At 41.6% G+C, this 14302-nt stretch overlaps 1 protein-coding gene across 3 annotated transcripts in view; it reads right to left on the bottom strand.

Annotated features, from left to right (window-relative positions):
* The window catches only part of LEMD2 (LEM domain nuclear envelope protein 2), a 241448-nt gene that overhangs the window by 184606 nt on the left and 42540 nt on the right, over positions 1-14302 (bottom strand). Inside the window, exon 1 of one of the 3 annotated variants that reach the window (XM_069238852.1) lies at positions 6787-7657. The exons of 1 other annotated variant lie outside the window; for it this stretch is intronic. In XM_069238852.1, coding sequence (XP_069094953.1) covers positions 6787-7570 — 784 coding nt within the window. In that variant the 5' untranslated portion in view covers positions 7571-7657. Of the gene's footprint in view, positions 1-6374; positions 6396-6786; positions 7658-14302 lie in introns of those variants that run through there. One more of the 3 variants, XM_069238853.1, reaches the window with a different exon arrangement.

Below are 14302 nucleotides of genomic sequence, written 5' to 3'. Positions count from 1 at the left end.
TGTAACACCAGTTGTGTGCAGGCCTCGAAAAATCATAAAAATGTTACCAGCCCTGCAGGTCGAGTAACTTGAATAATCTACTCAACCATAATTGTAATATACTTGACCCGTAAACTGGTCTCAAAATTGTGTGATCCCAGTCAAATATTTTTGGTTACAGCGTCACCTTTTTCTTCATTGTCACATATGAGTGTACCTTCAAATAAGTGAGCTCAACATTTCTGCTGTATAAAAAACGTATTTGTTTGATTTAATAGACTACACATTTGCTCGATCTATAAACAAAATCTAGCAGACATATAGAGAACACATGATCCATTACTTGCCTCTTAGTTTTATAACAGCATTGCCATCTCAGTTTAAGTTTAAACACTCACTTTTAATAAATATATTACTAAAGCATGATGTGGTTTCACACTGTCATTTACAGACAGAACATTTCCAAGAAATGTCCAAAATCCTTGCACTAACTTGCAGCTTTACTTATAAAACTACATAAAGTGTTAACAATCTGTGAAAATCAGGTTTCAGAAAACATTTATTTTTTGCACATAACCAAGTCTTCCGATTTGTTTTCATGCTATTATTTTTTTTCATCACACAGAAGTACCAACAATGGGCTTTCACAACTACTGAAATATATTTTGGAAATGTTTGTACCATTGACTTAGCTACTTAAATGTGTGTTGAGAAAAACCTGAGAAAATCCTGATACTCTGCAGGGAGAAGGAAAATGAATTGTAAGACAAACTGACTTTTGACGTTTCTGAACACAGAGCAAATGTGACAAGAACATGATTTAAATGCCTCTTTATTACTCCTCCACTTTCTGATTGAACAGAACACCAGTTCTTTCTCAACTTCCTAGAGGGGGCAAGCAGGTTCCAAAAATAGCTCGACCTGATAAAAGATATGACAGCCATAGGGAGGAGTAGATATTGAGGCCTGATGTGGTATATGTCATTGTATGGAAATGCGTCTGCATGTGTGTCTGGAGCACTATAAAAGGCCTTGAGAGTAGGGATCAGTAAACATGTAAGACCCCTGAGACATGAAGATGTAGGATGCCCGGTAGCAGTACACATGAGGGACTGTACATTTCAGGGGCCAAACAAGGACTTCACATTTTATGGAGTTTAACACATTTTTAGAGAACCCAAGGGGGGCAATAGAGTTTTACATCTAGGAAGAAGGGAATCAATTGGATAATGCACCTATGGGCGGTGGAAGAGGGTCTTAAAAATCGAACAAAAACTGGAATACTTTGGGGGGGGAGGGGACTAGAAGGTCTACAATTTCAAAAATTGAATCAATGTTAATTTCTCGTATATGCGATGTAGTCTATTATATAAAACTTTGTGTCACTATGTCATATTTCTGATTAGATATTGCTGATTTTATATAATTAGATAACATTCAAATGATGATATGATGAGCACAAGAACCATCCCTCTTGGTTGGGTCCCACACAAAATCTGTATAGTTTTTCTTATGTACTTATTTGTTATGTTAGAAGAAATATCAAATTCATTGGAGTACTTTTTTGATAAGAGTGGGCCATGATTCATTTATCTTGTTGATTCTAGTTGGGGAATATATTTATTATTGATACATTCACTAGTTATAATTTTCACTAAAATGTACTTTGATAGCTCCTACTTAGGAAGCGAGCTGTATACTAGCTCAAAGCGGATAATCTGGATACGAGTAACATTGATATAATTGAAGATAAGAATGGAATCTTTAACGTGATCCCTGCACATCAAGATGGCGGCCGTTCTGGTTAAGTGTAGTACAGAAACATGATTGATGTACTGGCGAAAGTGTAGTACATTCTCACTGTCTAGTTAACAGATACGAGTCAGACATGGCGTTTGACTAGAACGCCAACTGGAGTGTACTCGCTTACCTGTGTACTGATTAATGAGGTTGTATATTTCATGCTGGATGCTGTTTATGAGATTACCAGTAGGCACCTAAGAGGGCACATGCAAGCGTTGCTTTATCAAATTCATTGGAGTATATTTGTGCTATGAGAAAGTGTTGATTTGTTAATTATGTAGAATTCGGTAGAGGAATATATTTTCATAGATACGTTCATAAGTTACTTTCACTAAAATGATGTTGGTAATCCCCAAATGGGAGCGAGATGTAGGTTAGTTCAAGGTATACATTTTGGATTCGAGCAACATTAGTATAATTGAAGACAGACATGGAATTCTTAAAGTGATCCCTACATATCAAGATGGCAGCTGTTCTGCTTAAGTGAAGTACAGCCACATGATTGATGCACTGACAAAAGTGTAGTCTGTTCTCAATGTCTAGTCAATAAATTTGAGCCAGACATGGCGCTTGACTAGAATGCCCATGGGAGTGTACTCGCTCACCTGCGTATTGATTAATGAGGTAAGATATCTTGTGATGGACGCTGTGTGCGAGGTTAATAGGCACTCAAGAGGGTATACGCTAACATTGTTGTTATATTTCTAGATATGAACTTTGGGAGGACTACTAAGGCACAGATAGACTGAGGTAACACGACGATGGATATATTTCTCTGGGATGCCGTGTTACTTATACAGCACTGGCGAGTGGTCCGCATATATATATATATATATATATATATATCACAGATTCATAGTTATGGATTCACATATATATAATTTGTTTCAGAAGGAGACCCAATTATAGGGGTGTGGCTAATGAGGACCAAGAAAGATTTATTTTTCTAAACAAGTTTTTTATGGTAGGCGGATTCAATTAATTATATACGATTTTGTTATGAGTGCATAATTGCATGGGTAATATTTATTTGGACATGGCTTGGTGAAGTGTACACATTTGTGTGGGATTAAACTAATTTGGGTCAAGGCCTTTCGGTTTGGATATTATTATTATTATTAGATATATATGTACATACTCTATAATGAATGCATAGGATAGAGCACTATATTGGCTAATGTGTATAATTATTTCGGCTTGTGCATGATACTGTATCATAGAGATTCATTTGGAATTCGTACAATACTAATGTTATACTGTTCTTATCACAATAAATTTACTATAGATTATCAATTTGCATGTGTTTCCACGAATTATGGTTACTTTCATTTGACGAAACACGTGTTGCCAGGTTTTGGACGAGACTGTGAATCATCAGAAGAAATAAAATTGTTCACGAATAAACCACAAAGAAAAAAAATCTTTATTGTTGAATAACTACATATTATTTTGGGCATGGGCCTTCATTTTGATTAGTCAATCCTTGGATTGTAAATTAGGGGAGTAAGGTTTTTTCTCCCCTCTCCGATAGCACCACATGCTGTAATTTACTGTAGATCAGAGGTCTTCATACTGGGAGGCAGGCCCCCCCAGGGGGGCCTCAAGTGATCCGGGGGGGGCCCAGACTCTGGCCAAAATAAATATTATTTAGATAACAGGCCTTTGTTTTAAGCCGAAGCATGTTACTGCAGTTTTAAAAAGGTAACAGTACTTAACTGCTATGTTTAAATAGGTTTAAACATATTTAAACATTGCCATGGTTATAAAATAATTGTGAAAAATTCTGGGTTGGGGGGGGGGGGGGGCCGGCCCAATGATTTTTATTTTTCAACTGGGGGGGAGCGGCATTAAAAAGTTTGGAGACATCTGCTGTAGATACTACTCTGTGAATACCTTTGATCGCCTAAGTGCCTAACAAAAAACACCCTGTTCTTTTTCCAAAATGGGAGCACTTCGCTCAGGTGGTGCAGAACAAGAACGGTACCACTGCAAAACCAAGATGAGTACAAACGGTTACCTTAAAATGTGACAATATTAAATCCTCACACTTTCAACACCTTACCATGTCAGTTTAGACTGTCGGTCAGTAGCTCTACTCTACTACCTCCAGGGTACTCAAACAACTTGTCTTAATTTGCCTCTCTATCCTCTAATAATGTCCTTAATCCCCTCTAATCAGGCTTCTGTATCATCCTCTGTCGAAAATCTGCACTTCCACATCCATACAACTTCATGACCAGTGCACATCACAATCAGCTTGTACGCTTAGACAATATGCTGATCGACACTAGAGATTTATTGAACAGTACCTTAACTCAACTCAGAGTCTCACAGGTCTAGCTTATAAATAGACAGCCTCATACCTTTGTGGGCATTTCTAATCGTACTGGGCACCAATATAACACTACCTATCTCAATTCCAGAGGGCGTACCACAATGCTTTGATGTAGGTCCTCGTGTTTTCACATTATAAAGCAACACCTTTGGGTATCTTATCCTTTCAACTCAACAACACTCAAGTATTTTCCTCACTCCCTTCCGTTTGCATCTCAGTTACAGTAATTCGCCTCAGACTGTATCACTGATGGTTCAAAGATGAATCACGTTGAACACCTGAAAAAGGGAGATCATTTAATCCTGCTGTAGCAGCAGCATTCTCTCTAACTGACCCAATCCAATTTAACCCAGAACTTCTGAAATGAAATGTGCCTCCTCGGCCAGAAAATGTGGGGTTCTTTTCAACCATCAATGAAAAAGGAATCCTACAGAACCAACACATCAACTGCATGCCTATACTGATTACACTTGCATCCCATTCAACACTGCCAAAATGCTTGTTTAACTCACTAATACTCAGCAGGCTGGACTACTGCAACAGTTTAGTAATGGCCCCACCACCCCCAAGATCTCCTTTGCATCACTCAAAAAGTACTTAAAACTTTCAACCAGAATTCTGTACAACATATCTAACAATACTCCCACCTCTTCATACTGTCACCATGCTGGTCACCTCTCAGCCAAAAACAAGGCCTTACACCAGCTAATTACCTATGCATTCAAGCCAGAGAACTGCATGCACCCCATCTACCTCTCTCGTTACACATCTACCCAGAACTGAAAATCTACTAACCACAACATTCTTGCCATGCTCAAACTACCCTGTACCACCTCCACATTCAGGTCCTATGACCTACTGGACCCTTGCACACTAACACCATGCCACCAGGCAACCCCCTTTCCAGGTCAAAACGATATTGAAATATCATCCACTGTAACTTGAAGGAAACAGCTGATGTAAACATGTATAAATCCTTTCTGTATAGTCAGTTAAACGTAGAAATGCAAAAGTACTGTGGGTGTACTATTTTCCTTGCCAGTGGTAACCGTAAAACAGGTGCAATTACCTTTACTGCTGCTTCTTGGGGTTAAGATTTTGTATTAACCACCTCACCATTACTCTTACATATACCGCGATTATGCTGTTTGGTAAACATTTCCGATTGAAATGTTATAGTCTGCTACATAAATATCAAATTTTTAAAAAAATTGAATTAAATTGTATTTTACTCCTCAAGAAACAAGATTGATTGGAGACCTTTGTGGGTGCAGTAACCTATATAAAGTTAGTTAATCTGTAGACATAATAGCAAACTGTTAACCGTTGTAACTCTGCAAAGCATCACAATCTGCACTTTTTATAACATTTAATCCATTTGAGCAAGGGATATTTCTATTGATGTCTGCAAAATATACAACTGAGGGTGGAATACGTGTCAAGTGTCATAATTAAAAGAAAAACGTTGCAATCGTTGGATCGCACTTTTGCAGATTAAATATATCCTTAATCACATCTGGCTTGTTTTGACTAGGTATGTTAACGATATACAAATACCTTCTACCTTCCACACAGCAGCCTCCCTGCGCCCACGTCTGTGACAGAGTAAACCATCATCCGCGTGCAGCAAGGAGCTAAGTCTGGTGATTCGAAAGGGCAGGTACTGTCCGGTACCGAGTACCTGTACCTCTTTAATTGGAAAGAGAGAGTAACTGCACTTCTACAATTGCTGCTATACATTTAACGGAAGAGCAGCGGTCACTCTTCAAAAGGAAAACAGGTACTCTAGACAGTGAGTACCAGTCCTATATTTTCATTTACAACAGTGGCTAGTACTGAAAGGAAAAAAACAATGTCTAAAGGTAACTAACAACTGAGAAGTAAATACCTTGTGAAATCATCCAAGATTAGAAATGTAATGAAGTAACAGCACAATGCAGCCCAGTGTCTGGAAAGAAGGGCAGAGAAAAGCTGACGCCAATGCTCAACCCCTTAAAACCGGCCATCGAGAAGATTGCCAGGAGGATCAAGGCAAGTATGCCTCTTATCACAGAAGGGATGATCGACGGACTAAACCAGTAGGTACATAGTGGTGAACACCAGAAAGAAACTTTATCAAATCTGTAGTCTAAACGACCGTGTCTTCTTATTTGATTAAAGATTCAATTTGCCCTTTCAACCCACTGAACTAGACTAATATGAAGGGAAAGCTCCTTTACTTAAAATGTTTAGACCTCACGTCACGTCCACCACTTACTTTACTAAAATACTCAATCCAGCAAAACGGGCCGAAAATGTGTAGTCCCACGGGACAACGAAGTATTTATGAGGGCACTGTCTTGACCTGCTGCCGTATTTTGATCATTTTTTAAATTAATTTCTGGGCTTTTTCCTGTTAGTGCACAGGAAGATTACGTGATCTGCCCCGAACTATATTATGTAGAACCGACGCCAGGAATAGAATTTGGTTCCACAGTTGCAGCCCTGGTCTTTAGGCCACATCTCCGCATTGTGATGACATATGATGGGCGGGACCTTCATTCATTCATTCTGAAACTAATAACCCCACCCAAATCCACTCTGTAAACATATTTATTACCCTCCACCACAATCACGTTTACCATGTTGCCTCTAAGGCCAACAACACAACCTCTTTGTCTTAAACTCACATTCTTCAGCCACCTTCTCCCTCGCGGGGCTCCCGGTACTTTTAACCCACAGGATGCCCAGAAACACGGCCAGCAGGGCCACGGAGGCGCCGATCAGCAGCCAAGACAGGATTCGCTCCAGGGCCCGCGGCCCGCGGCTGGGCCTAAGGGGCCTCCTGCAAGGTGTCTGGGGCTTCGGTGAACTCCAGGGTCGCCAGGAGGATTCCTGCACACGGGGCGCCTTCTTCTTCTCCTCCTCCTCTCCTTCCGAATCCCAGGCCGGCCTCACTCTTGCCCATGGGGTGGGAGGGTCGTTGGGCCCGCGAAGCCAGTTGAAGCGGGTGCTGGGAGCGCCCTCCGGGGTGCGGGACCGGTTTACGGGGGGCGCAGAGGTGGTGAAGGTTCTGGCGGTGGCCGGCGACGGTACCGTCCACTCTCGCTCGGCAGTGGGCGCCGAGGGAATCCGATCGTGGCGACTGAGTGGACTCGTGAGGGTCCAGGGTCGGGGTTTAAGAGATACCCTGTGCCGCAGCTCTGAATCGTCCCTATCGTCATCATCATCGTCGTCGTCCTCATCCCTTTGAGCTCTGCTGCTTACAAGGTTCCTCTTCTCGGGGCCAGCCCAACTCCTTCGGGCAGGCGCCGGGCGCTCCGCGGCATTGGCCCCCGTGTAGCCCACGCTTCTTCGCGCCTCAGTCCGCAGTCGGCTTAGCTTCTTTTCGTACAGTTCCCGAGTAGCTGGAGTAATGGGACCCGGGTTGTAGCCAAGAGCCTTTAGGTTTCGACGAAGCTCCTCGTCCGACATAGTCAGGCTGAACGTTGAAACTGGTCTACTAACCGTCAAAGTTTTTCCGGGGTCAGGAGGCCAGTCTGTGCCAACCACAAGATGGCGGTCACGTTTTATGTCAAACTCTACCTTACCAATCGCAATATGGAGGTCCGCGCTAACGTCAAAGGTTAGGTCAGGACTGGACAACCGGGTTTCTCCTCCGGTGAAGCTCTCTGTTTTGAAGGGATTGTCGCTCAGGTGTCTCGCGCACAATGATATGCATGCGCACAAAAATACGTGTCGGATATTTTTCAGCTCCTCCTCCTTAAGGCAGCGAGAGGCTTGTAAATATCTTCACCAAATTAGCTTAAGCTTTTGCTCGTTAGTGCATTTTTTATTCTGGGATGCATTTAATTCCCTCTCTTTATTTAGACAGCTTGTGTGTTTTGCTAAAGACATCTTGAAGATTTTCAGAAAGTTGACCTAGGAAGCATTCCTCTCCTTTATTACCATTAGCTTTGTGGCTAATAACTCACACTTTCTGGCTTTCCATTTGTTGGCTTTATTTGCTTTAGGTTGTCCAGGTTCTGTTGTCCCTCCCATTGCCTAACTTTTGTTAACTGTGTCCTTTAACAAACTCCCTCTCTGTTAGCAGGCCTGTAAATCTTGTTTTATCTTGTCACACTTGCTGTGCATTCAAAGACTGAGGTCAAATTTCAGGTTCTGTCTTCCAAGGGTGCTTGTTTACTTTTCTTTCTCTGACTTCAAAGTGAGAGTATTTATTTGTCAAATTTGATGCATACTGGGGGTTGGAAACAGTTCTTTATTAGCACACGACAACGTTTAAATGAACTGCGTAAGCATTACAGAATATATTAGAATTATGAACGTACAAAGTAAGCACATTTTCTGTTATTTATGAAGTGTGTTGGAAATAAATACTTTAATATGATCAAAACAAATAATTAAACTACGTGATGCAATTTTCACACATTTTTGTCTGTGTACTGTATAGTTTTATTAGTAAAACTGTGTGCCTGTGCAAATGTAATTGTAATTTCAGCTGAAAATATGTTGTCAGTAAGGACAGTGTTCTACCCCACCATGAACACTCCACTCTGTGCCCCTCCACTATACTCAGCACCACTCCGCACCACTGCACTCTACTCAGCACCACTCCATTTTACAGCACTCCACTCTCTGCCACTGCACTCTACGCTACTTCATGCTGCGCCTCTCTACTCCACCCCGTACCACTCTACTCTATGCCAGTTTACTCTACATCACTGCATTCTACACCACTCCAGGCTAAGTGACACCAATCTACTCTGAACATCTCCACTCTACAGCACTATACTGTGCAGCACTGCACTCTATGCCAGTACGCTCTTTTCCAATGCACTTTACTCTATAACACTCAACTCTATGCCCCTGCACTCTACACCAATCCTCTGTACACCACTCTAATCTGCACCATTACACTCCATGCCGCTATACGCAGCTGCACTCTACCCTGTACCACTCCACTCTACACCACTTCACTCTTCTCTGAAACAGACCACTCTACACCACTGCACTATAGGCCACTCTGCACCACTCCTCTCTGTCACTGCACTCAACGCCGCTATGCTCTTAACAATTGCATTCTACTTTGCATTATTGCACTTTATGCTACTGCTCTCTACGCCACTCTACTCCACTCTGGCACTCTACTCTGCAACATTGCACTCTCTGCCGCTGAACTCTACTCTGCTCCACTCTAAATCACTGCAATCTATGGCACTATACTCTGCTCTGCACCTTTTGTTACTACTCTGCACCACTATGCCACGCACTCTATGCCACTCAACTGTACTCTGCGCCACTGCCCTCTGCATCATTCAGCTCTATGCAACGCCTCTCTACTCCACTCTACTTTACTCTGTTACTTTCCACTCTGCACCACTCCTCTCTGCGCAACTCCAAACCTCTCCATTCTACTATGCAACACTTTAATTATCACCAGTGCCTTATACACTGCGGAATGCAATCCCACAGCACTCAATGCTGCTGCACTCTATGTCACTATACTCTGCATTCCTCTAAGCCAATGCACTCTACACCAGTCCACACTACTCTGCCACTCCTCTGTCTGATGCTTTACAAGACCCCACACTATGCCACTCCAGTATGCAACACTCCTTCCTCATTTGTTTAAAATATTTAAGAGACCCAGATCAACAGTGGGAGATTCAGAGACCTCAATCAGGATTTTAGATGTTGAATGCCTGATATATTTCCCATAGGGTAGAGTTCTCTCTTTCTCGTTACAGTCAAACGGGGTAATTGGCTTGCTGACAGGAGAAAGATGAAGCACCAGACAGGCCCTACAGTGATGCATTTTTATTAATTATTGTGCATGAATTTATATATACATATATCAATATGCGTTTGTATCCTTGCATGTATTTATTTGCTGTTTATAGATTGAAGAATCTTTGTATATGGTCTTACTTAATTGTTGCACATTTTAAAAGTACACTTTTGGCTATTCAAGCCTTCCTTCACGAGCCTTGCGAAAAGCTATAATAAATGTCTTCTTCAGATTAAGAAGTGCATTCCAGAGAATCTTTTCAACTCCTTTCAGTGTGTGTATTTTGGCTCAATCAAAAGTAAAGGAAAACACTTTGGCATTGGAATGGAAGGGTTTGTAGGTTAAAAGTGTACATTTTGAAGTGAAAATATGTTTGTCAGGAAGACTAAAGCATCTGCTTCTAAAAATGTATGTGAACAGAGTATTTTTCAAATTCCTGGTTGGGGCCGGGCACCCTATGACGAAATAACTAATGAACTTTCACATTTGGCTGGTTTATCAGTAAGTTGGGATGAATGTTTGAATGAAGCAGAACCACTAAATGTTTTATTTTGCTTAAGAAGAGTACCGGTTGAAGAGAATGATCTTTCAGTTCTTGGCAGATGGGGGTGGATACTTTTTGTCTGTCTACAGAAAAATGCATGAAAAATGTAAACAGTAAGAAAGGATAAATGAACAACTGGAAACGCAGCTTGCAGATTCAAAGAATAGTGTTACTATGTTGTCTTGCCAAAATAAAGTATTGCAAGATAAGGCAGACACATATGAAACCATCACAGAACGTGCTGCAATCAAAGTAGCTCAAAACAAATATCGTAAACATACAGGAAGAATAAATCAGAAAAAGTTCATTTAGTCATTGCTAATGCTGGTTTGGACTGGTGCCCAGATTCTTCTTGAGTTAATAGCATTTGGACCAGCAGTGATCCGTCAAACTGTAGTGATGAGGAGAGTGAAAAAGGTGGAGGACAGATGGACCTACAGGAGCCGAATGTAGTGCATGTGCAGCCAATATTTAGACGAAAATTGCAGCACACACCAAAAAATCTGGCAGGGATTAAAATGAATTCCTTAGAAGATTACACACAGCAAGAAGTCAATGATATCATAGATAGATTTAAGCAACAGGCGGGAGAGTCAGAATTTACTTGGATTGTGTGGTTGTCTGATTATGGTGCCTTGAGCGTTATGCTTGATATAGGGGATTCTTCTAAATTCTGCACTCTAAGCACAGATCCCCTCATACAGGAACAGTTTAGAAGTTTTCAGGGACCACATTAAATAACTTTGCTGCAATTAGCCTCTGAGGGCTGCAATTATAAATACCCTACAGAATCAGATTGGCCGCCTAAAGATAAGCCTTGGTATGCAGAGATGCAATGCAGAGACATAAAGAGGAAAGTACGAAAACTGACATTTTTCTGAACAATGTAAACCATCTATTAGCTGGACCACTTGCTGTCTCAGTGTGCAACCAAATTATTCGCCTTGCTCCACCAGCCTACAAACAAGTGATCATGACTCTCCTAATTACTCAGACAGGGAAGGCTTTAAAAGATGTGCTAGAGGCTGTCAGAGAGTTAGGGGATTTATGGCAATGGGGTAAACCTGAGAGATCTTCAAGTTTTAAGGGGCACACAGATAATAACAGTGTATCCAGGAAAGACATGTTTATGGCCGTACTAAAAGAGGGTGTAAAAAAAAAAAAAAAAAAAAAAAACAGATTGATGGGATAGATACCAAAAGCTTGTGGGAAATGTACCGTAAAAGAGGCTTAGATTGAAAGGAAAGCAGCAGAAAGGTAAACAAGCAAGATAACAAGTGTGAAACACAGAGCCAGTCACAGATATCAGGGGAAGGAAAAGAAAGGGAAAGAAATGTTTCATCACGAGAGAGAGGAAAACCTGGACAGTGACTGGTTAACTTTTGAGAACAGAGATGAGGACGAGCCTGCTCGCAAATATGAGAGCATATATCCAGTCCTCACTTGGGCAAAAGTTGATAGGTTTAAATCAGACTAGGAAACTGGACACGCTCCTGTACACAGTTGGGCTCGTCGAGATAACAGACCTCATGTTGATTTAGAAATACATTGGAAACATAAGAATGTGCAAAAAGTTTGAGCCTTAGTTGACACCGGAGCAAAGGCCTCTTTGATTTATGGAAACCCTAGGAAGTTTAAAGGACTCATTACACCATCACAGGGTTGGGGGGAAGGCAAACCCCTTTGTACAAACCACAGTATAAATGAAACTAGGGAGAACAGCAAAAAGAGAATATACCATGCTGATTGTGCCTCTTTTGGAATACATACTGTGAATTGACATTTTGAAAGGAATGACTTTGTATTTGGATGATGGTTGTTATCAGTTTGGAACAGAAAGAAACATTTCAGTGGCAGCCATGAAAGTGGGTCATTTAGAAAATTCCCCAGTGAAGGTGCCCCTGGCAACTAAAGTAATTTATTTGAAACAGTACTGCATTCCTGGAGGGCATGATGAAATAAATGAAACTATAAAAGACGGGATTGAGTCTGGTGTAATAGCTCCAACTACTACTGAATGGAACAATCCCCTCTGGCCAGTTAAACGACCTAACGGGCGGTACAGAATGATAGTTGATTACCGCGTGCTGAATAAACATACACCCCCTTTGGCAGCCGGGGTCCCAGACACCATCACTTTGATTGAACGAATACAGAAACATACAGGGACATGGTATGTCACCATTGACATCGCCAACGCGTTCTTCTCTATATCCTTGGTGCTAGAATGTCAATAGCAATTTTTATTCTCCCACTACAGAAGGCAATTTAAAATGTTATCTTTGCCTAAGGGATACATACATATTCCCACTATCTGTCACTGGCTGGTGGCAGAACACCTGGATTAAGTATCTGTCATTCCAGGTGTGCAATTGACCCATTACATTGATGATGTGATGATTCAAGGAGAGACAGAATAACAAGTGCAGATTCAGTTGGAGAGAGTGGTGGAACTGTTGCAGAGTAAGGGGTGGATGATAAACATAGATAAGGCACAAGGATCATCTCAAAATGTAAAGTTTCTAGACATTCAGTGGAATCAGGGACACAAAGAGGTGTTACCACAAGCAAAGCAAAAGTTTCTCGAGTTTGCCAAACCCTGCACTAAGCAGGAGACACAGAGATTTATTGGATTGTTTGGTTTTTGGAGACAGCACATCCCTTATTTGAGTCAGGTCTTGGCCCCTCTGTATAAAGTGACAAGGAAGAAACATGAGTTTGAATGGGGTGAAGCGCAGCAGCGTGCTTTTGATTTGGCAAAGGTAGCAATTCAACAGGCTTTAGAGTTGTGGCCAGTGCAGGAGGGAGACATTGAGTTTCGTGTAACTGTTCAAGTACAATATGCAAATTGGAGTATGTGGCAGAAACAGGGAAGGACGAGGGTGCCCCTGGGGTTCTGGACTAAAAAACAACCTGCCTTTGGGGAGTGCTATACTCCTTTTGAAAAATAGCTTTTGGGCTGTTATTGGGCTGTAGTGGATACTGAGCAAATACCACTAGATCATAATGTAATTCTGAGACCTGAAATACCAATTATGCAGGGGGTGATGTGTTCACCTAAATCTCACTGTATAGGACATGCACAATAGGCTAGTATCATATGCTGGAAATGGTACATAAAGGACAGGGTTCGAGTAGGACCGACAGGCACTGCAGCCCTACATGAACAGCTGTCACAAGCCCCTGTACAGGATGAGGAGAGGGTGCAGGTGGTACCACAGGTAAAAGAGTCACCAGTAAGATGGGGTACGCCATTTGAATCCTTGTCCCCTGAGGATAGGAAAGATGTATGGTTCACTGAAGGTTCATCCAAATATGTGGGTACCAAAAGACATTGGAAAGCAGTGTCATACAATCTAGTTACCAAAAATTTGCTGACCACCACAGGAGAAGGTAAAAGTAGTCAATATGTGGAGTTGTACGCTGTGTATCAGGCTTTAAAGCAAGAGCTGCCTGGGACTTGTCATATTTGCACTGATTCTTGGTCCACTGCCAATGGGTGAGCCACTTGGCTTCCCCATGGCATGCACATAACTGGTTTACGCACTCAAAGGAGGTGTGGTACAAAGAGTTGCGGCAGGAAATTTGGGAAATGTTAGAACAGAGTAAAGTCACAGTGTATCACGTGGATGCTCATTGAACACTGGTTCAGTTCCCTTACACACAAAATCAACAAGAGGGGGAGGGAGCGGGAGGTTAAAGGTCCAGTGTACGGTCTCCCATCTTAGTCATAAACACATAAAGAGTACACTGTTCCTAAAAGATTTTGCTCCTGTAATTTGGAGATTTTCAATTTTTCCCTTTCATTATTTTTATAATGTTTATAGTATCTGTGCTGTCCTTGGGCTCGCGTTTCCTATGGAGCCACTTC

The sequence above is a fragment of the Pleurodeles waltl genome, chromosome 6, assembly GCF_031143425.1.
Source record: "Pleurodeles waltl isolate 20211129_DDA chromosome 6, aPleWal1.hap1.20221129, whole genome shotgun sequence".
Lineage (NCBI taxonomy): Eukaryota > Metazoa > Chordata > Amphibia > Caudata > Salamandridae > Pleurodeles > Pleurodeles waltl.
This window is presented reverse-complemented; position numbering and strand designations above follow the sequence as displayed.